This window comes from Podarcis filfolensis (genome assembly GCF_964270895.1).
Source record: "Podarcis filfolensis genome assembly, chromosome: Z".
Taxonomy (NCBI): domain Eukaryota; kingdom Metazoa; phylum Chordata; class Lepidosauria; order Squamata; family Lacertidae; genus Podarcis; species Podarcis filfolensis.
The window spans coordinates 27,927,734-27,948,151 of record NC_139617.1 but is presented as its reverse complement, the minus strand read 5'-3'; the positions used below and the strand labels follow the sequence as shown (position 1 = coordinate 27,948,151).

The 20,418-nt window shown below is 46.1% G+C and overlaps 1 protein-coding gene across 1 annotated transcript; it reads right to left on the bottom strand.

The window, feature by feature from the left end:
* Window positions 1-4: 4 nt before the first annotated feature.
* LOC310754693 (G-protein coupled receptor 12-like) lies at window positions 5-3,461 on the bottom strand (the record flags this gene model as incomplete). Its single annotated transcript, XM_083596774.1, has 2 exons — window positions 3,200-3,461; window positions 5-1,029 (listed from the first exon to the last, which is right to left on the bottom strand). A coding segment is annotated over exon 2 (1,023 nt), but the record flags the coding sequence as incomplete, so codon positions are not given.
* Between the last annotated feature and the right edge of the window lie 16,957 nt (window positions 3,462-20,418).

Sequence of the window (20,418 nt, the reverse complement as noted above, 5' to 3'; positions counted from 1 at the left end):
GATTTCTGAAGGCATAAATGATGGGGTTGATGAGCGAGTTGAACGCTGCCGGCAGGGCCAGAGAATAGGTGTAGACGGCTGGGTAGCTGGAGTCCGCCACCAGGGAATAGATGGCCAACGGGATCCAGCAGAGGGCGAAGGTGCCCAAGATGACCGAGAGCGTGGCGATCCCCTTGCGGGTGGAGGTGGCCTGAGAGGTGGCGATGAACTGGTGCTGGATGGCGATCTGCTGGGCGTGCCGGAAGGCGATCTTGCAGATCTGCAGGTAGAGGTGCACCATCAGCGCGAAAATGAGCAGGAAAGCGACGGCCAGCACAGTGGCGTTATTCTTGGTAACGGGCCGGAGGACACTGCAGGTGCTGCGCTCCCGCAGGCAGTTCCAGCCTAGCAGGGGCAGGAGTCCGACGCCCAGGCAGAACAGCCAGACAAGCAGCAGCATAGCGGCCGTGAAGGTCAGCGTGCGCTCGGAGTGATAAGTCAGCGCGTTGTAGAGCGACAGGTAGCGATCGACGGTGATAGCTAGTAGGCTGCACACCGAGGCGGAGAAGGCAGTAATCAGCAGGCCGGCGGCGCTCAGCAGGGCAGTCTCGCTTGGCGAGGACAGCAGGTACTGCACGCTGAAGTTGACGATGAGCCCCAGGCCGGCCAGCAGGTCGGCTAGGGCCAGGCTGCCGATGAGCAGGAATGTGGGTGCGCGCAGACCGGGAGTGTAGAAGAGCACCGCCAGCACCAAGGCATTCTCGCAGGCCATCGTGGTGCCCGTGGCGCACAGCACGATGTCCCACGGGTTGACCGCCACGGCCGCCGCGGCCACATCCCCGCTGTCTCCTGACGCCGGAGACAGATCCAAAGGGCTCCCCGCGGTGGCAGAGGCGACCGACGGCGGCCAGAGGCTGGCGAAGGGCCGGGAGGAGGCGTTGAGGAGCGTTAAGAGTTGCTCCTGCTGCTGCTGCTCCAGACTTTGCTGCTGCATCAGCAAGTGCTCTTCCATGGCTGCTGCTGCGGCTGCTGTAGGGTGACCGAGCATCACTGAAGAGTGGAAGAAAAAGGCAACGGGAGATAGTTATAGGGGAGAAGGCAGGGCGGGGGGCGGGGGGCGGGGGGCGGGCGGTCCCTGGGAGAAGGTCAAGGAGGAGCTGGCAGGGTTTGGGGTGCGTGTGTCAAGTATGGTGGGCACCCGCCCACCCCCAGGTCCCCACGTGGAAGGGAGGAGGGAAGGGCCATTAGCGGTGTTTGCATCCACAGAGCTCAGGTTTGGGTTTCACTAGTGTGCATTCAAACTCGAACGGAGAGGATGCTCCGCGACAGAGCACCTGCTTTGTCTGGAGGATGCCCCAGCTTCAGTCCCTAGCATCTCCAGGTATAGCTGGGAGATAACCCCTGTCCGGAACCCCGGAGAGCCGCTTCCAGACAGTAAGGACGATACTGAGTTAGATGGACCAGTGGTCAGCACCTGACTCCATGTAACGGCAGCTCCGTATGCATGGGGAAGTAACTTTGCTCAGTGGTAAAGCATCTGCTTTGCATGCAGAAGTCCCAGGCTCAAACTCCCGCATCTCCAAGACAGGGCTAGAAAAGGCCGGGAACCCTGGAGATCCACCACCAATGGAAAGCAGATGCCTTTGTTCCTATGACCCAATATATCCCAGTCCCATTTCTGGGGATGGGGAGGCGGGGTAGGGAATGCCAATTCCACCTGGATTTAACACCAAACCAGCCACCCCGTCCCATTGCCAACGAAAGGAACCATCAGCCTTTAAGGCATCTTATAATCAGCGTGGATGCTCCCTAACTTCTCTGCCCCAGGAAACACACATCGGTTCCCGAGCCGCGAAGGTGGAGGCACGGAAGACGACGCTCTCCTCAGCCTGTATTAAAAGCTGTTACCCTAAAAACTCCGGAGCCAGACGCCAGAGGCACTCGCGGGAACACAACAGCAGCTTTGAAAAGGGCACCTTTGCAAAAGGAAAAACCAGTCCCTTCCCTGCAAGCAGTGACCAGTAATCTGGGCGTATGTCTGGGCGTGCAGACTTAGCTGAGTGTAACCTGCTTGGTTACTTCCTCTCCCAAAACCCCAGGTGAAGAGTCCTTCATAGGAGGACTGCTGATTTTCGGGGTAGTGAGTATTTTTAATTTACTGTAAATTATCTCCATTCCCTGCCGCTCATGCCCCTCACAAAAATGAGCAAAATCAGAGTGCCATGTTGTGCATCCAAAATGTTTTCTACCCCCCTCTACACACACACACACTGTTAGGATGCAGAGGCGCTTGCATCATCAGTTGTATGTTGGGTGCTGCGGCTACATGGTGGGGAGGGAAGGAAAATGGGACACCGATGACTTACATAGCGTTATATAGCGGGGCTAGAATTTCTTGGCTTGGTCTTTCCCAGAGCTAATAATAATAATAATAATAATAATAATAATAATAATAATAATAATACCTTTTGACTCGAATGGGAAAGAATTATCGCTCTCTAATTAGCTATATATATAGGCAGATATAATTTGTAGTCTAGTCCTCTCCGGATATCTATTTGCATGATTCCAAAGCACCTTCTCACTCAAATTTCGTTCATAACACATCCAGCTACCGTTAGAACAGTAAGACTGCCGCACCGAAGCAAAGCCAGTTTAATTTGCAGTTCCCGCCCCGACCCCTCCTTTTTGGGGGAATGACACAAGCCGCCTGCGAACAACCGCAGAAGCTCAGCTGCCGCGAAAAAAACCAAAAAAACCAAACGCGCGCGCGCGCAGACACAACCACAAGTTACCCGCACGCAACCTTTCCAGTCTGTGAGACTCCAACGTATTCCCACCCATCACCCCTTCCTTCTACAACCACCGTGCACGTTTCTCTCTACTGTCAGGTTTTAGCGCTGTGAACAAAGAACCCGAGAGCCATTCAAAGGTCACCCTTTGGGCGTTTGGTCTGTGCTGCTGCAGCCGCTGCTTTTGACTCTTGTGGCTGCTCCCATAATACAACTTAACAGAGCCCACCAAAGAACAATTTAGAAAACAGTAGCCAAGCCGTTGGGCTGGTTTCATTGTTCCATGCAACGCGAACACCCTCCGCCTCCCGCTTTCCAAGCCCACTGCGGGATGGAAGAATGTGTGGGTGGGGAAGGAATCAGGTAGACCCCAGGCGACATTCAGAAACAGGCATGCAATTCCCCACCTCCCCAGTTGTTGTTTGTACCTTGGTTTCCAATTCTTTGGTCAGTTGTGCTCCCTGCTAAATCCTTCTCAGTCCTCGGAATTAAGGCTTCCTTCTCTGGTTTACATGGCTAATAACGCTGGCAGGTCTCTGCCAACCGAGTTGCTCTTAATATTTTTCCCCCTTTGGGTCTGCTGATATCTCTCTACTCTGACGTCAAAAGTCTTCTCTTATATTCACGATCGGCTCCAAGTCTGTGAATCAGAGGAGCCTGTGATCAGAATAACAACGAGGCGCTTTCTCACACTAGCTCAGCTCCTCCTCTCCTTTTCTCCAAGATACGCACCGGCGAGGAGATAAACACACTCTCGCGCGAGCGCGCATACACACTCGTCCTCTGGAATTTCATTCATAAGGCTGCCGAGACCCGCCTCCTTTTCCCAAGGTCAGGTGCTTCACATCTTCGCTTTGAGCGAAGAGAAACCTGCAAGGTCTCTCCGGTATGAAATGCAGAACGACACAATATGAACATGAAAAAGAATGCATTATTATCATTATTATTTTGACTGGAGGATGGATGCGAGCTGGTGATGACTTCTGGGGCTCAACTGCACCTGGAAGGATGTTGTGTAATTAGATCGAGCTGCAGGGACCCGAGATACTGATGGGGATGAGAAGAGCAACCTAAGAGCGTTAAGCACTGCTTAAACAATAGCAACAGTATTGTGGCAGTTTAAAGACTAGAACCTGTGTTATGGCACAAAGACCTCTAATGCATGAAGTGTTATACTGAGTTGCAAGTATATAAACAAATGCATGCTAGAGACATTATAAATATTAAGGTCAGATGAAAATGTGATGTAGAAAAGTATAAATAATTAGGTAACTGATTTTTAAAATCACGCTGCATGTGTTAATTGGCTTACCATGCCAGGATGTTTGTGTTACTGGCACAACTGCTTGTTGTGTATGACCACAGCTAACTATGCAAATATGTCTGTACTTGTTTGCATCTCATTTCACTTTGGCCTCACTCTTTGCATGCATGAGCACACATGTGCATGCGTGCACACACACAGGAACATAGGAAACTGCCTTTTACCAAGTCAGACCACTGATCCACTATGTTTGTGGCAAGGAAAAGAATGGTACAAAAGAATAATTCCCTGGATGCCAAGAGCCAAGTTTCGGGCAAGTACTCTTTGGTGAGAGAACCCCAAATATGCAGCAAAGTAAAGCATGGAAATATAGGCTGTTATACCTTTGATATATGTCTTTCTGAGAGAGTTCCAAAATAGTCCCCTCTTCCTCCAGCATAGGAAAAGAAAGGTCACATGTTTAGTAAGATAAAAATGGTTTACTTACAAACTCTTCTCAGACCTCCTCAGACCTCTTCACATGTTAAACTTCTCAGGTAGACTGGGGGGGGGGGTGAAGAAATATTTGATGACCTAGTCCCTCCCATGGTGAGCTAAGCCTGGCAGGACAGCTTACTTTACATTATGAACCCCATCATGGATTAGACTTAATTAAGCAGGTTGGTTATATGAGGCTGGTTATCACACCCACCTAGTTCAATATTGCCTACACTGACTGACAGTGGCTTTCTAGGATTTCAGGCAGGAGTCTCTCCCACCCATGAAGCTCAGTGAGGCAATTACCTTTGGCAGCAGGTTAGGGGCAGCTGGAAGGGGCAGCAGATTCAGGTCCCACAAGAGCATGCTGCTTGCCAGCAAATGTGGGAGTGGATGAGGAGGGCACCATTTTATGTTTTGCCTTGATTGGTAAAACATCCAGGGCTGGCCCTGATGCCAACCCTGCCTGGAGATGTCCATGAAGATTGGACCTGGGATGTTCTGTTTGCAAGGCAGATACTCCACAACTGAGCTACGACCTCACCCCACCCTCCACAAATTATGTACATATGTATCTGCAACTCAGGATAACACTATGCATCTGATGAAGTGGATCGTAGCCCACAAATATTTATGCCATCATAAACATGCTAGTCTTTAAAATGCCACAAGACACTTTGTTGATTTTGCTAACATAGAATATTAGAATTATAGAGCTAGAGGAGATTCTGATGGTCATTTAGTCCAACCCCCTGCAATGTTGGAATCTCAACTAAAGCATCCATGACAGTTGTCCACCCAACCTTTGCTTAAAAACTTCCAAGAAAGGAGAGTCCAGCACCTTCCGAGGGAGACTGTTCCACTGTCAAACAGCTCACACTGCCCAAAAGTTCTTCCTGATGTTTAGTTGGAATCTCCTTTCTTGTAACTTGAATCCATTGGTTCGGGTCCTACTCTTCAGAACAGGAGAAAGCAAGCTTGCTCCATCTTCCATGTGACAGCCCTTCAGATATTTGAGATGGCTAGGATTGTTATTCTTTTTTAAGTGGGTAACCCAAAGTTGGGCCACCCCAATAGAAAGTCCAAGATGCTTTCCAGGGCTGCAGTGTCCCAGGGCCTCCAAGCTAAGGATAATGCACATTCTTTCAAGTTAAGCCACTTGAGACCCCTGCTGAATCAAAGGTCCATCTAATTCAGCTCTCACAGTGGCCAACCAGATGCCTCTGGGAAGCCTACAAACAGGACATGAGCACAACACTTGTGATTCTCAACAACTGGCATTTAGCGGTACCCTGCCTCTGACACTGGAGGTGGTAGTACATAGCTATCACGGCTAGTAGCCATTGATAGCTTTATTCTGCTTCATCTCTGGAAGTATCACTTGCACATTGTGTGAGATAGATGGTAGATAGATGATAGATAGATAGATAGATGATAGATAGATAGATAGATAGATAGATGATAGATAATAGATAGATAGATGGTAGATTAGATAGATAGATGATAGATAGATGATAGATGATAGATAGATAGATATAGATAGATAATAGATATAGATAGATAGATGATAGATAGATAGATGATAGATAGATAGATAGATAGATATAGATAGATAGATGATAGATAGATAGATAGATAGATAGATGATAGATAGATAGATAGATATAGATAGATATATGCATTTAAATAACAAAGCATGTATGAAAATGCTGCCTTTGAGGAAGTATTATGGATGTTTTTAATTACAACAAATACGTAGGGCTGCAACTCTAGTGGGTTTTATTTCCTTACTTGAAAATGAATTGGAACATGAATAATGTTTTGAAAATGGATGTACCATCCTATGCAAGTGGATTTCAGGGCTATATTGAAGGAGGGGCAATGCTAAGCTCTGGGGCATAGTTTCATTGTAGGAATGGATTGGAACACTAGGAGAGGATGTATTGTTTAGTTATTATCCTTCCTAGCTCATGTGAGTAAGGTCAGCAGAGTACCATCCTTTGCAGCTTAAACTTAGAAGCTAAGACAAGGTTGACTCGACATTCTAGAAAAAAACAATCCAGGATGCTCTGAAGCAGTCAGGATTTCCCCTGGTATTACCTTTTCCCCCCTCTTAAGAACATCAATCACACACATTGTTTTGTGAAAAATAAAAGAACTATTTACTTACATGATATAGGTCTTAAAGCAGGAGTTACAGTAACAAAATGAAAGCAGGTTTATAACTACAGTCTCACCGTGGGTTACAGCCACTTCAGGTTGCATTTTTTTTTAGTTTCATACCCACCGAAACCCATAAGTACTGGAATGGGTTACTTCCGGGTTTTGGTGATCACGCATGTGCAGAAGCACTAAATCGCTTTTTGCGCATGCAAAGAAGTGCCGAATCGCAACCCGCACATGCGCAAACGCGCCAATGAGGGTTGTGAATGCTGCGGGTTGCGAACGTGCATCCCGTACGGATCATGTTTGCAACCTGAGCATCCACAGTACTATCTAAGTTACAAAAGTACAAAATGTAAGTTCAAAAATAGTGTCTGAGCTGCAGACTTCAGACATGTACAGGTGGTCAGCTTGGAAGCAAAGAAAGAGATGTCCAAGCTGGAAGGAAGTATGTGGTGTTACAGCTTTCTGCCAAGGCAGAAAAAGAAAGTGATTTCAGAGAGTTCTCTCTAGCAAGTTTTATAGGAAAGCTTTGTAAGCTTGAGCCCCTTCATGTGCCCATCTGGCAAAACATGATTTGTTGGTTTGACTGCAATAATGTCCCACATGAATAGCCTGCTAAGTTGTTTAATTTGATCTGTTTGCCAGTTCCTGCCAAAGGTTTAGTAAGAAACTTTGCTCACAGTTTCACATGTAAGGAAATGATGCAATGGGAAATCTGTGTGAATTTCAAAATCCGTATTACTAGAGCTAGATGGTAAATAAAAGTAACAGAGTTCTGCAGAACTCAAAATCTTGTGTCCTATTGTTATAGCATTTGGGTTGATCAAATAAAAGTATTGCCTTAACATGGATTTTGGAAATTCTTTTATAGATCAACACAGCTATTTTCCTTTTATTGCGTGTGAATTTAATTTAGATTGTATGGCACAGCTCTCTCTTGGGCATATTAGAATGGTGAAGAAACACTGCAAGGCTGCAATTCCTATATTTTCATCTGATACACTGGGGTGTATAGTAATCAGCACTGTGTACTAAATATTTTAAGAATGCAGAAGAGGAATAATATAAGCTAATTAGTTGCTAGACGTGAATCTCCCCACCCCCGAGCAGTGGTGTGCAGTTTTCAGTCCAAACTCACTGGGATAGATTCAAAGGATTACCAAGAACATGTTTATATTAAGCAACTCTTGCAGAAACATGTCACTTTAACCATCTGCCTCCTCAAGAGAGGCTCTCTCTTTCTGACACATCTCTCTTCTCATTCCGACACATTTAGGCATCACAATCTGGCACAGTCAGAAACAACTGGCAGTTTTTGCTAAGCAGAGACTGGATCTGGTACAGCTAAGAGTGAAAACCATACAGGCTAAAAAGCGTCCTCCATGGTCCCTCTTAGTTTTCCAGGTAGCATAGGGGACAGTCTAGCCACGTGCACAAAATACATCAGGTGAGGAAGGTGTCTTGCACCATCAGCAGTCAGAAGGCCTAGAAAGGGAAAAGTTCTCCAGAAGGTTTTGTTTTTTTAATATACATAGTATATTATACTATATCCTTTCCCACCACTCTTCCATGCCATGGAACCCAAGCTAGCACTCATATGGTTCCCAAGCAGTCACGCATCCAGGCATAGAACAGATCTAGACCTGCTTAGCTTCAGCAAGGCCTCATTGATATAAGACAGGACTTTCACTGTACAGTACAGTGGTACCTCAGGTAAAGTACTTCATTTGTTCCGGAGGTCCGTTCTTAACCTGAAACTGTTCTTAACCTGAAGCACCACTTTAGCTAATGGGGCCTCCTGCTGCTGCCGCACCACCGGAGCCCGATTTCTGTTCTCATCCTGAAGCAAAGTTCTTAACCTGAAGCACTGTTTCTGGGTTAGCAGAGTCTGTATCCTGAAGCATATATAACCTGAAGCTTATGTAACCCAAGGTACCACTGTACACTTTCAGCACCTCCTAAGAACATTTTTTGTTTAGGCAAGCTTACACAGGTGTTAAGAAAGTTGGTACTGAAAGTTGGTTAAGCTGTTTTTATTTTATTGCCATTTTAACTGTTGGAAAGTCTTACATTATTGTTGCTAATTCATCTTAATGCTTTGCCTTTTTTTGTAAACCACTTTGAGTTTTTTGTTTTTACAAGTGGTGTAAAATTTTTTATTAAATAAATAAATGTGCCTTCATGTGGTTTCAGTCCGTAGCCTAGAATAAATCTATTGAGTAGATCTATGGAGGCCATGGCACCAGAAGTCTCCAAGCAGTAACTGAGGGTTTATGTCAGGGTTGAGGAAGCTGCAGTCTACTTGGTGTTGTTAGACTCCAGCTTCTTCCCAGCCAGTCAGGGGTGATGGGAGCTGTAGTCCAATGACATATAGAGGGCCTTAGGTTCCCCATTCCATGGTTTATGTAGTCAGCTTGGTTGACTCACTCATCCTGATGTATTAGTGAGGTTCTGATCCTGACTGGACATGGTTCCCCCTGTCAAGTAGGAATCTGACAGGGGATGCCTCATGTTTCCAAACAAGTCTACACATTGGTTCAGACTCCTTGTAGTCCATGTTCTTTAGTCTCCTGTGATGATGGAAGTGTCCCAAGCTGGGAATGTGTCCAGTTGGAGCAAATTCTTGGAGTATGGTTTCTGGTGTTCACTCTTGGTGACTTATCTCCATCCAGTCCTGGTTCATGCTGCAGCACATGCTGGGGTCTTCCTTCTGATAAGGAAGTCTCATCAAATTCTACAACTAGGATTTGACCCGTTTCTGAAGCTGACCTACGCCAAACCTCTCCTTCAAATGTTTTGGACGATAACTCCAATCATCCTCAATGCTTGGGGAAGTCTACCCTATACAAATACAGTGGTACCTCGGGTTAAGAACTTAATTTGTTCTGGAGGTCTGTTCTTAACCTGAAACTGTTCTTAACCTGAAGCACCACTTTAGCTAATGGGGCCTCCCGCTGCCGCTGCACCACTGGAGCATGATTTCTGTTCTCATCCTGAAGCAAAGTTCTTAACCCAAGGTACAATTTCTGGGTTAGCGGAGTCTGTAACCTGAAGCGTCTGTAACCTGAAGCGTATGTAATCTGAGGTACCACTGTAGTAGATGTTGTTGGCAGACAATGACCGCTTTTGAGAAGATGCGGTATTTGCATTTGCAAAGATTTATATCACATTGTATGGCAGAAGTTTAGTCCTGGGTCATGTTGCTCAGATTGCTGTGAGACCAGAATTAGCACAGGATTGTTGAATTTCTGGGTTTGTGATTCTGGTGATCCATTGTTGCTGGCGATAAGATGACTGTTGAGAGGTAATTTAGAGCTGAGTGAGACCTTTAAAGAGCTGATTGTTGGGGGGGGGGAGAGAGAAAGAGAAATATAGACAACATGACAATGGGATACTGAAGTTGGATGCTGCGTTGCTCATTCATAAAATCCAAGCATGTCAGGGCAAAACTGTTCAAGGATGGCAACAAAGGCTTTTTATTGCCATGTGACATGACCACATGCCATTATAAGAATCCATTCCTGCAATTCCTGGGGAGTAAAAAAAATAAATCCCTTTGTTAATGATCCTGGTTTTAAAATGGTCTTTTGCTACTGGGTGGCCTGGGTAGCACATACACACTTCAGAAATGCTGTTCACAGTGTGCTGGCATTCATCACAGCCACTTTCCTAAGAGAAAGCTCCTCTTTACTATCACAGTGGCATACAATTGCATAACATAATGGACGGCATAATAACAGAAAGATGTCAAGATCATGTTTGGAAATAGAACAAGGCATAAGTCCCACTTGTCTGGATGGAGGAGAGGGAGGGGGTATGTGAATCTGTGTAGACAGCAGCCTTCTTGTACAGAGGTGAATTGTACATTGGCTGCCCCACCCACTTTTGCCTCTAACTCTGCCCACCACTGGCATGCAGCCCCTAGATTGGTGTCTAGAAGGAAATGTGGCTCCAGGTGGAAAAAGCCCCTGACCCCTGGGTTACACCACTGCAGGGGGTTTCCCCTTTTTATTTCCTGTTTCTATGACAGCATTTGAGTCTCAGCTTTGCAGCACAATATATCTAACTGAGTTCAACGGTTCTACTCCCAGGGAACTGTGTGGAGGATTGTGTTTTCAGTCAATTAATTAATTGGCTAGGTTAATCAGTTAAAACATTTAATTGGACAAACTGTAACTGTCAAGTGCTATCTTGGAAGAGGCATCACCCCCATTTGAGTCAGAATGGAGCTGCAGTATGGGGTGGGTATCTGTGGGAGAAAGAGAGAGAGTTGCAGGGCGTAGTGGTTTCGGGTATTCATAGGGGATTCAGTGTGTGTGGAGCATAGTGAAGGGGCTGCAGCATAGAGTAGGGTATTTGAGGGTATGGACAGAGGCGGATTTAGGGCTGAATAACCGGATCCCCTGCACAGGGTGTAAGGGACAAGGGAGTACCTTCTCATCTCCTTCCCAAAGCCTAGTAAGTACTGGGCTTTGAGAAGAAGATGTGAGGGTTCTGACAGGTTCTAGAGTCCTCCTTCCTTCCCAAAGCCTAGTTAGTACTTGCCTAGCTTTGAGAAGGAGGTGGGGGGGCTAGGACCCTGCTGGAGTCTCACATCTCCTTCCCAAAGCGGGCACCTCACTTAGCCAGCTTTGGGAAGGTGGCTTTGGGATGGCATGGGGGGGCAATTTTGGTCTGCCCCAGGGCGCCATATTACCAAGGTCCACCCCTGGTGCATATGTGGTTGTGGGGTGCATTCTCCATGACCCTGTTGCAGGTTTCCAAATAAGCTGGTGTGCTTATCTAACAATTGCACAACACTATCTTATTCCAGGGACACGGGTGGCGCTGTGGGTTAAACCACAGAGCCTAGGACTTGCTGATCAGAAGGTCGGTGGTTCGAATCCCCGTGACAGGGTGAGCTCCCGTTGCTCGGTCCCTGCTCCTGCCAACCTAGCAGTCCGAAAACACATCAAAGTGCAAGTAGATAAATAGGTACCGCTCTGGCGGGAAGGTAAACAGCGTTTCCGTGTGCTGCTCTGGTTCGCCAGAAGCGGCTTAGTCATGCTGGCCACATGACCCGTAAGCTGTACGCTGGCTCCCTTGACCAATAAAGCGAGATGAGCGCCGCAACCCCAGAGTCGGTCACGACTGGACCTAATGGTCAGGGGTCCCTTTACCCCTTTACCTTACGATCTTATTCCATAACTGAATGAATAGGTTAGGGGTCAGCAAACTTTTTCAGCAAGGGACCAATCCACTGTCCCTCAGACCTTGTGGGGGACCAGAGTATATTTTGAAGGAAAAAAAATGAATGAATTCTTATGCCCCACAAATAACTCAGAGATGCATTTTAAATAAAAGGACACATTTTACTCATGTAAAAACACGCTGATTCCCGGACCGTATGCGGGCCGGATTTAGAAGGTGATTGGGCCAGATCCGGCCCCCGGGCCTTAGTTTGCCTACCCATGGAATAGGTTGTGGCACAGTAGTAGACAATGTACTTTGCATACAAACATTTAAGGTTTAACACACAACATTTCCAGGAAGGGAAAGGCCCTGTCTTAAACCCTGGAGAGATGCTTTAGTGTACTGAGCTAGATAGACCTATGTTTTGACTCAATTGAATAAAACTTTATTACGGACACAGACCTGCATAAGAGGAACATATGAATAAAATAGCAATTAGGATTTAAACCGGTAATTGTTAAAGCAAATAAGATCAAAGAAACAAGCATAGGATAAAACATGTGAATACGAGATTAAACCCAGATAGTTGATGAATAAGAATTGATAATTAAAACAGATACGAACTAAAAGACACGCAGTTAAAACAACTATAAGGGTGGAGCTTAAGGGAATATCGGTCTTGCAATATGGGCCTTCAGTTTAGGACTGGTTTCTAGCACAAACCATCCTTGGGCGAATATCCATCATGGCAGCACAAAATCTAGCAACTGAGTATGTAACATCTGGGTTTTCATCCTGGAGTAGCAGGGAGATGTTGAGTTGTTCTGTGCATCCTGGGAATTTGTGCAGGATAAACCTGGCTCGTATGTCTACATAGTACTGGCAATGGAAAAGGGCATGTTCTGTTGTTTCCTGCTGCCCGGAGCCCCATGGGCATTTCTTCTCCTCATATGGTGTCTTCCTATAACGTCCTTCCTGAATGGCTGAGGGGAGGGCCTGACAACAGGCCAGAGTGAAAACCCTTCACTGTTTTGAGATTTCAAGGTTGGTTATATATGGCATTTGGGATGTGAGGTATCTTCTGGTTTCACTGATTAGAAATTTTGGGACCTAGCTAGGCCAGCTTGGCATTCTGTGTCTTCCACACGCTGTTTAATGTTTCTTCTAGCTTGTTCATGCCCCATGTCAAGTAAAATCTGTGGGTTGGAGCCTAGAGTAGTTATTATATTTTTCACAGCTCGTTTCCATGTTGATTGGAAATCATCCTTAATAGTCAGGGGAGCAAGGCCACTCAGGAAGAAAGATAGTCTCAACCAGTAATTAAGAGTGGCAAGCCACACTCTGGCCTCAATTCTTATGGATCCAGTTTCAAGACGTATGGTAGCATTGGAGACATGTTTAGGCACTTGGAGAAGACCATATAACAGCTGTGCAATCAATTTAGCCTCAAACAATTTGAGGGCTGCAGGTATATCGTGTCCACCTGAGGTACCTGAGGATAGCATTTGTGCTTCTGTGGGCATTCCTTGCAACGTAGTCACCGTGGGCTTTTCTGCTTCCCGAGGAATGTGGGGCTAGACCCAGGTATTTGAAGCAGGTGACCTGCTTGATCTTGTGACCATTGATGTACCATGCATGTGGTTTGGGCCTCTTGGCAAAAACCACAATTTTGGTTTTCTGGTAATTGAGCTCCAATTGACCCTCCTTGCAATATGCTGCCAGTGTTCTCGAGAGGCTTGTTGCGTCATCTGCGTAAAGCAGCACCGGAATATGCTTTCCTGTGAGTTTTGGAGGGTGGAAATTCATATTGTGGAGGTGGGGAATCATATCATTTATATAAAAATTGGATAAAGATGGGGCCAATATGCATCCTTGCTTGACTCCCTTCTTGGTCTCTATTGCGTTGGATAGATGTCCCTGGAGGGAACATGGCACTTTTAGCAAGGTCCCTTCATGTGCTGTGCGTATTAAATATAGCAAGCATCTGTCAAGTGTGGAAGTCTCCAGTTTTCCCCATAGCTTTATTCTGGAGATGGAGTCGACGGCTGCTCTGAAGTCGATGAAGGCCACATAGAGAGAGAGACAGTATTACTAGATGAGTACTTCTCTATTAGGTGTTGGAGAACTAAGCCTTGGTCAAAGGTTGAGAGTCCTTCTCTGAATCCCACTTGTTCATCTGCAAGTATATTTTCTTGTTGTAGCCAGTCTTGAAATTTCCATTGTAGGTCACTTGCATCCAGTTTACTTATTATGTTAAGAAGACTGATTGGTCTGCAGTTGGCAGGATCATCTTTCTTGCCTTTTCTATATCTTGGGACAATGATTAGGAGTCCCCAGTCCTTGGGAATCATTTTCCTGAATAAAATTTTCACCAAAATTGGAAATATAGTATAAAAATGATTAAACAATGGAGTTAAAATTGCCCAAGTGTGAATTCGCAGCACTTTCTAAGTTGCTGTTAACTACAGCATGGAGGGGGGCACAATTTGGAATTTGCAGGTTTGTAGACCCCTTGAAGTACCATAGGTTTTGGTGTATAAGACGACTTTATAATTGCGGAAAATCCTCTAAAAAGTTGGGGGTTGTCTTATATGCCGGGTCTCCCAGCGCAGAGCCCACCACCCACTGCTGCTGCCCCGCGAAGCTGCTGAAGCTGCAGTGGGTTGTGGGCGGCAGGCTCCGCGCCAGAAGGAAGCCACTCAGCAAAGCCGGCTTAGCATCGCTGGGCAGCTTCACCAAGCAGCTTCCTCCTGGCGTGGAGCCCACCACCTACAGCCGCTGCCCAGCGAAGCTGCCACGTATAAGACTGGTCATCTTATACGCCCAGTCGCCTAATACGCCGGAATCTACAGTAAATCTTGTATGTCAAGTCTTATGTTATTGGCTATACTTTATTATGATGGAGCACCTTTTTTACCTTTATCTACCTACATACCAACTTAGTAATTATTTATTTTGCTGCTCACCTTAACTAAAAAAGGCACTTAGATATCTATATCTATATCATCTATATCTATTGCCATATTATTATTATTAAAATTTGTATACCGCCCTTCAGCCATGAATCTCAGAATGGTTCATAACTTAAAAATACAACATAGAAACACATAACACCCCCTCCCCCCATCCTTCAATAGGCAGGGAGTTCCAAAGGATAGGTGCTGCCACACTAAAGGACCAAGTTCTTACAAAAATAGAAGGGTATTATGTGGCATCTGTTGTAGTGCCAATTCCGTCAGCTGAAGTGGTTGAGTGAGCACAGGTGGGGTAAGGCAATCTTGGAGATAAACTGGTTGCAAGTTGTTAAGAGCTTTATATACCAATAGTAACACCTAGAACCTGGCCTGGTAGAAAATTGGCAAACAATGCAGACCTCTGAGCACAGGTAATATATGCTGACAAGGTCTCACTTCTATCAGCAATTGTGGAGCAGCATTCTGCACTAACTGCAGCTTCCAGATCAAGCATGAGAGAAGCCCCGCATAAAGCATATTGCAGTAATCCAGTCTTGAAGTAAAGGTAAAGTAAAAGATAAAGGACCCCTGGATGGTTAAATCTAGTCAAAGGTGACTATGGAGTTGCAGCACTCATCTCTGCCTTCAGGCCAACGGAGCCGGCATTTGTCCACAGATAGCTTTCTGGGTCATGTGGCCAGCATGACTAAACCACTTCTGGCACAACGGAACACTGTGATGAAAACCAGAGCGCACAGAAACGCTATTTACCTTCCCACTGCAGCAGTACCTATTTATCTACTTGCACTGGTGTGCTTTCGAACTGCTAGGTTGGCAGGAGCTGAGACAAAGCAATGGGAGCTCACCCCATTGCACCAATTCGAACCGTTGACCTTCCAGTTGGCAAGCCCAAGAGGCTTGGTGGTTTAGACAACAGCGCCACCTGTGTCTTGAAGTAACCAGTGCATGAAGTGTGGCAAGGCTTTCGCAGTCCAGGAAACCAATCACAATTGGTGAGAGGAACGTCCAGTCACTGAGGCTACCTGAACCCCCCAGTGACAGGGCTTAATCCAGAAGCACACACAAACTGAGAGCCTGCTCCTTCAGGGGAAGTGCAGCCCTGTGCACTGTAGGCAACTGACCAATTTCTTGGATCTGAGAGCTACTCACCCACACTTCCTTTGTCTTGCCAGGATTCCAGCTCAGCTTGTTTTTACTCATCCATTTCACCATTGCATCCAGGGACTGCACAGCCTCTCCTGATTCAGATGTTATAGAGAAGTAGAGCTGACTGCAAATGACTGCTCCTGGTGACTTCATGAAGATAGCACTGGAGATAAGATAGATCCTTGTGGCACCCCATATTGTTGCCACTGGGGAGTGAGGGGGGAGCAAAAAGCACTCTACCGATGCTACTCTCTAGAGGCAAACCAGGCTCCCTTGCACCTTTGGCAAGGAGCTGTATCAGCCCCCCTCTCTGTCCCTTGGGTCCTTGGCTTTTTAATATGTAATGTTTTATTGTGCTTTTATATATGTTGGAAGCCGCCCAGAGTGACTGGAGCAACCCAGTCAGATGGAAAGGGTACTACTACTACTACTACTACTACTACTACTACTAATTGGCAAAGAGCAGTATCATCATCCCCACATCCCTAGCAGAGTCCCACGCCTACCCATGCAGAGGAGCAAAAGAGTGGCCTGGGGAGCAGGCAGATGGGCTCCTAGTCACTCCTAGTCAGAGTGGAGCTGCTCTCTGGACTTAGTCCTGAAGGTAGGGTTGGAATTTATGCAATACAATGCCCACATTTCCTTTTCCTGGAACCAGTCCAGGAGGATACCATTTGATGGTATGGGATTGAATCTCACCCCAAAATAGTGACAGCCGACAAGTATACCTCACCTGCGCTTGGCATCGAGAGTATTCAAGCTGAGAGAGGAGGAACACAGAGGAATCAGCTGCAGATCTTGACAGTGCAAGTTCTGAAAGCAGAATGGACTTGCCATGGAGAGTTAATACAAACTCCTGGGCTTCACAGGGGGAATGTGGCTTTTGGAATGCAAAAATTACAGAAGCACCTCATCCCATCCAAAAATAGTGTGAGCGCTTCATTTTTCTCTCCGCTATCAATGTTTTGAGTTCTTGACATTTAGCAATGCTAGGAGGCCTCCAGCAGTGCAGCTGCGCTTCTCACATGGTGAGTTGGAGAGAAATGCCTTTGGAAGGTGGTGCTGATGTTTATGGTTACAGAACCAAAACCTGATTTGAGTAATGGTGTGCAATCAATCAATTCTGCTTCAAGGAGCCACTGTGATTGCAATGGCAAATCTGAAAGGGCCCAGGCCATGTGTCTTGAGGACAGAAGGCTGGAGTCAGGGGCCCAGGGCAGAACCTGTACAGAGCTATGTTATACACTGGTAAGGATTAAGGCCCCTTCATGGATCACTGCCTTGCCGTGGCGAAGGGGCTTGAATAACTCAGAGAAGCTATGAGCTATGCCGTGCAGGGCCACCCAAGATGGACAGGTCATAGTGGAGAGTTTTGACCAAACGTGATCCACCTGGAGCAGGAACCGGCAAGCCACTCCAGTATCCCTGCCAAGAAAACTCCATGGACAAAGACAACAGACATATAAAAGTTTTGACGCTTCCCCTCAGGTCGGAAGGCGTCCAACATGCTACTGAGGAAGAGTGGAGGACAAGTACAAGTAGATTCAGAGGTGATGAAGTGGCTGGGCCAAAGCCGAAAGGACGCTCAGTTGCCGATATGCCTGGAAGCGAAAGGAAAGTCCAATGCTGTAAAGAAAAATATTGCATAGGAACCTGGAATGTAAGAACCATGAACCTTGGTAAGTTGGATGTGGTCAAAAATGAGATGGCAAGTATAAATATTGACATCCTGGGCATCAGTGAACTAAAATGGACGGGAATGGGCGAATTCAGTTCGGATGACCATCACATCTACTACTGTGGGCAAGAATCCCGTAAAAGAAATGGAGTGGCCCTCATAGTCAACAAAAGAGTGGCAAAAGCTGTACTGGGATGCAGTCTCAAAAATGATAGAATGATCTCGATATGAATCCAAGGCAGACCTTTTAACATCACAGTAATCCAAGTTTATGCACCAACCACTGGTGCTGAAGAAACTGAAATTGACCAATTCTATGAAGACTTACAACACCTTATAGAAATGACACCAAAGAAGGATGTTCTTCTCATTATAGGGGATTGGAATGCTAAAGTAGGGAGTCAAGAGATAAAAGGAACAACTGGCAAGTTTGGCCTTGGAGTTCAAAATGAAGCAGGGCAAAGGCTAATAGAGTTCTGCCAAGAGAACAAGCTGGTCATCACAAACACTCTTTTCCAACAACACAAGAGACGACTCTACACATGGACATCACCAGATGGGCAGCATCGAAATCAGATTGATTATATTCTCTGCAGCCAAAGATGGAGAAGCTCTATACAGTCAGCTTAAACAAGACCTGGAGCTGACTGTGGCTCAGATCATCAGCTTCTTATAGCAAAATTCAAGCTTAAACTGAAGAAAGTAGGAAAAACCACTGGGCCGGTAAGATACACTCTAAGTCAAATGCCTTATGAATACACAGTGGAAGTGAGGAACAGGTTTAAGGATTTAGATTTGGTGGACAGAGTGCCTGAAGAACTATGGATGGAGGCTCGTAACATTATACAAGAGGCAGCAACTAAAACTATCCCAATGAAAAGGAAATGCAAGAAAGCAAAGTGGCTGTCCAACGAGGCCTTACAAATAGCAGGGGAGAGAAGGCAAGCAAGTTTAGTTGTTTAGTCGTGTCCGACTCTTTGTGACCCCCTGGACCAGAGCACGCCAGGCACTCCTGTCTTCCACTGCCTCCCGCAGTTTGGTCAAACTCATGCTGGTAGCTTCGAGAACACTGTCCAACCATCTCGTCCTCTGTCGTCCCCTTCTCCTTGTGCCCTCCATCTTTCCCAACATCAGGGTCTTTTCCAGGGAGTCTTCTCTTCTCATGAGGTGGCCAAAGTATTGGAGCCTCAGCTTCACAATCTGTCCTTCCAGTGAGCACTCAGGGCTGATTTCCTTCAGAATGGATAGGTTTGATCTTCTTGCAGTCCATGGGACTCTCAAGAGTCTCTTCCAGCACCATAATTCAAAAGCATCAATTCTTCGGTGATCAGCCTTCTTTATGGTCCAGCTCTCACTTCCATACATTACTACTGGGAAAACCATAGCTTTTACTATATGGATCTTTGTTGGCAAGGTGATGTCTCTACTTTTTAAGATGCTGTCTAGGTTTGCCATCGCCTTTCTCCCAAGGAGCAGGCGTCTTTTAATTTCGTGGCTGCTGTCACCATCTGCAGTGATCATGGAGCCCAAGAAAGTAAAATCTCTCACTGCCTTATCACTCTCTTCTGCCTTATCTTATGTCAAACTTGGTATGCCTAGATCAGTGTTGTATACACTGACTGGCAGCCTCTCTCCAGGTTCTCAGCCAGGAGAGTTGCAACGTAAATAATGCAGCCAAACATTAAGTAAGTTTGTAAATAGTTTAAAATTGATTACCTCCATTAGGTGTCTTCTCCGTGTCATCTTTCCAGTGTACTGAATAAACATGTGCCATACTGTTTTAAAATAGTTTTTGGTCTTTGCGTCGCTGAACAGTGTTCCTGGGCTTTTAGAGTTAAGTAGCAGATGCTTTCATAGAATCATAGAAATTGTAAAGTTGAAAGGGAACCAAAGGGTCATCTAGTCCAACCCCTGCCATGCAGGAATCTCAGCTAAAGCACCCCTGAAATATGACCATCAAACCTCTGTTTAAAAACAGCCAACGAAGGACAGCCAACCACCTTCTGAAGGAGTCCATTCCACTGTCGAACAACCTATTGTCAGAAAGTTCTCCCTGATATTAAGTTGGAATCTCCTTTCTTGTCATTCAATCCATTGATTTGAGCCCCATCCTCTAAAGCAGCAGAACACAAGCTTGTTCCATCTTCCATGTGACAGCCCTTTAGATATTTGAAGGTGGCTATCTTTTCCAGTATTGTGTTGTTATATTTCCAACTGCAGACATGAAAAAGGTTAGTAGATCCTTAAACAGTAAATTCTTTAAAGGATAGATCCACCTTTACATGCAAATGGAATCAATTTTTTCTCCCATTCTCCCTATGCGCAAGTAAATCCCACTGAAGAACTTCTGAGTAAACATACAAAGGGCTGCACTTTTCAAGTTTCTAGCCCTCCCAGAGGAAGCCTCACATGAAAACGTAACTGTCAGAGCTGCCCAAGGTCCCAGCTCACAAAGGACCAACGCTGCTTCGTTGTTAAGTACAAAAGTCTTTATTGAAGTTCAGTTTCACTTCCAGAGCTGCAGCGCGCAGCTCTACGTCTCAACTGTCAGACCACTGATGCTCCGTCTGAGTCTCCTCCCCCCAGACACCAATTTAAGACTCTAGCCTTACTCCACCTCTTCCTCAGTTCCTTCCGCCTCTGGTTCCGCCTGGCCGTTGGGGTCTCGCCCTTTCTAGCCTCTTCTGACGCTGAGTCCCCTGAGCCTTCCCCCTCCCTCCGGGCTTTAGGAGCTGGTTCCCCATCCGGGTCTCCTGCTGTTCCCTGCGC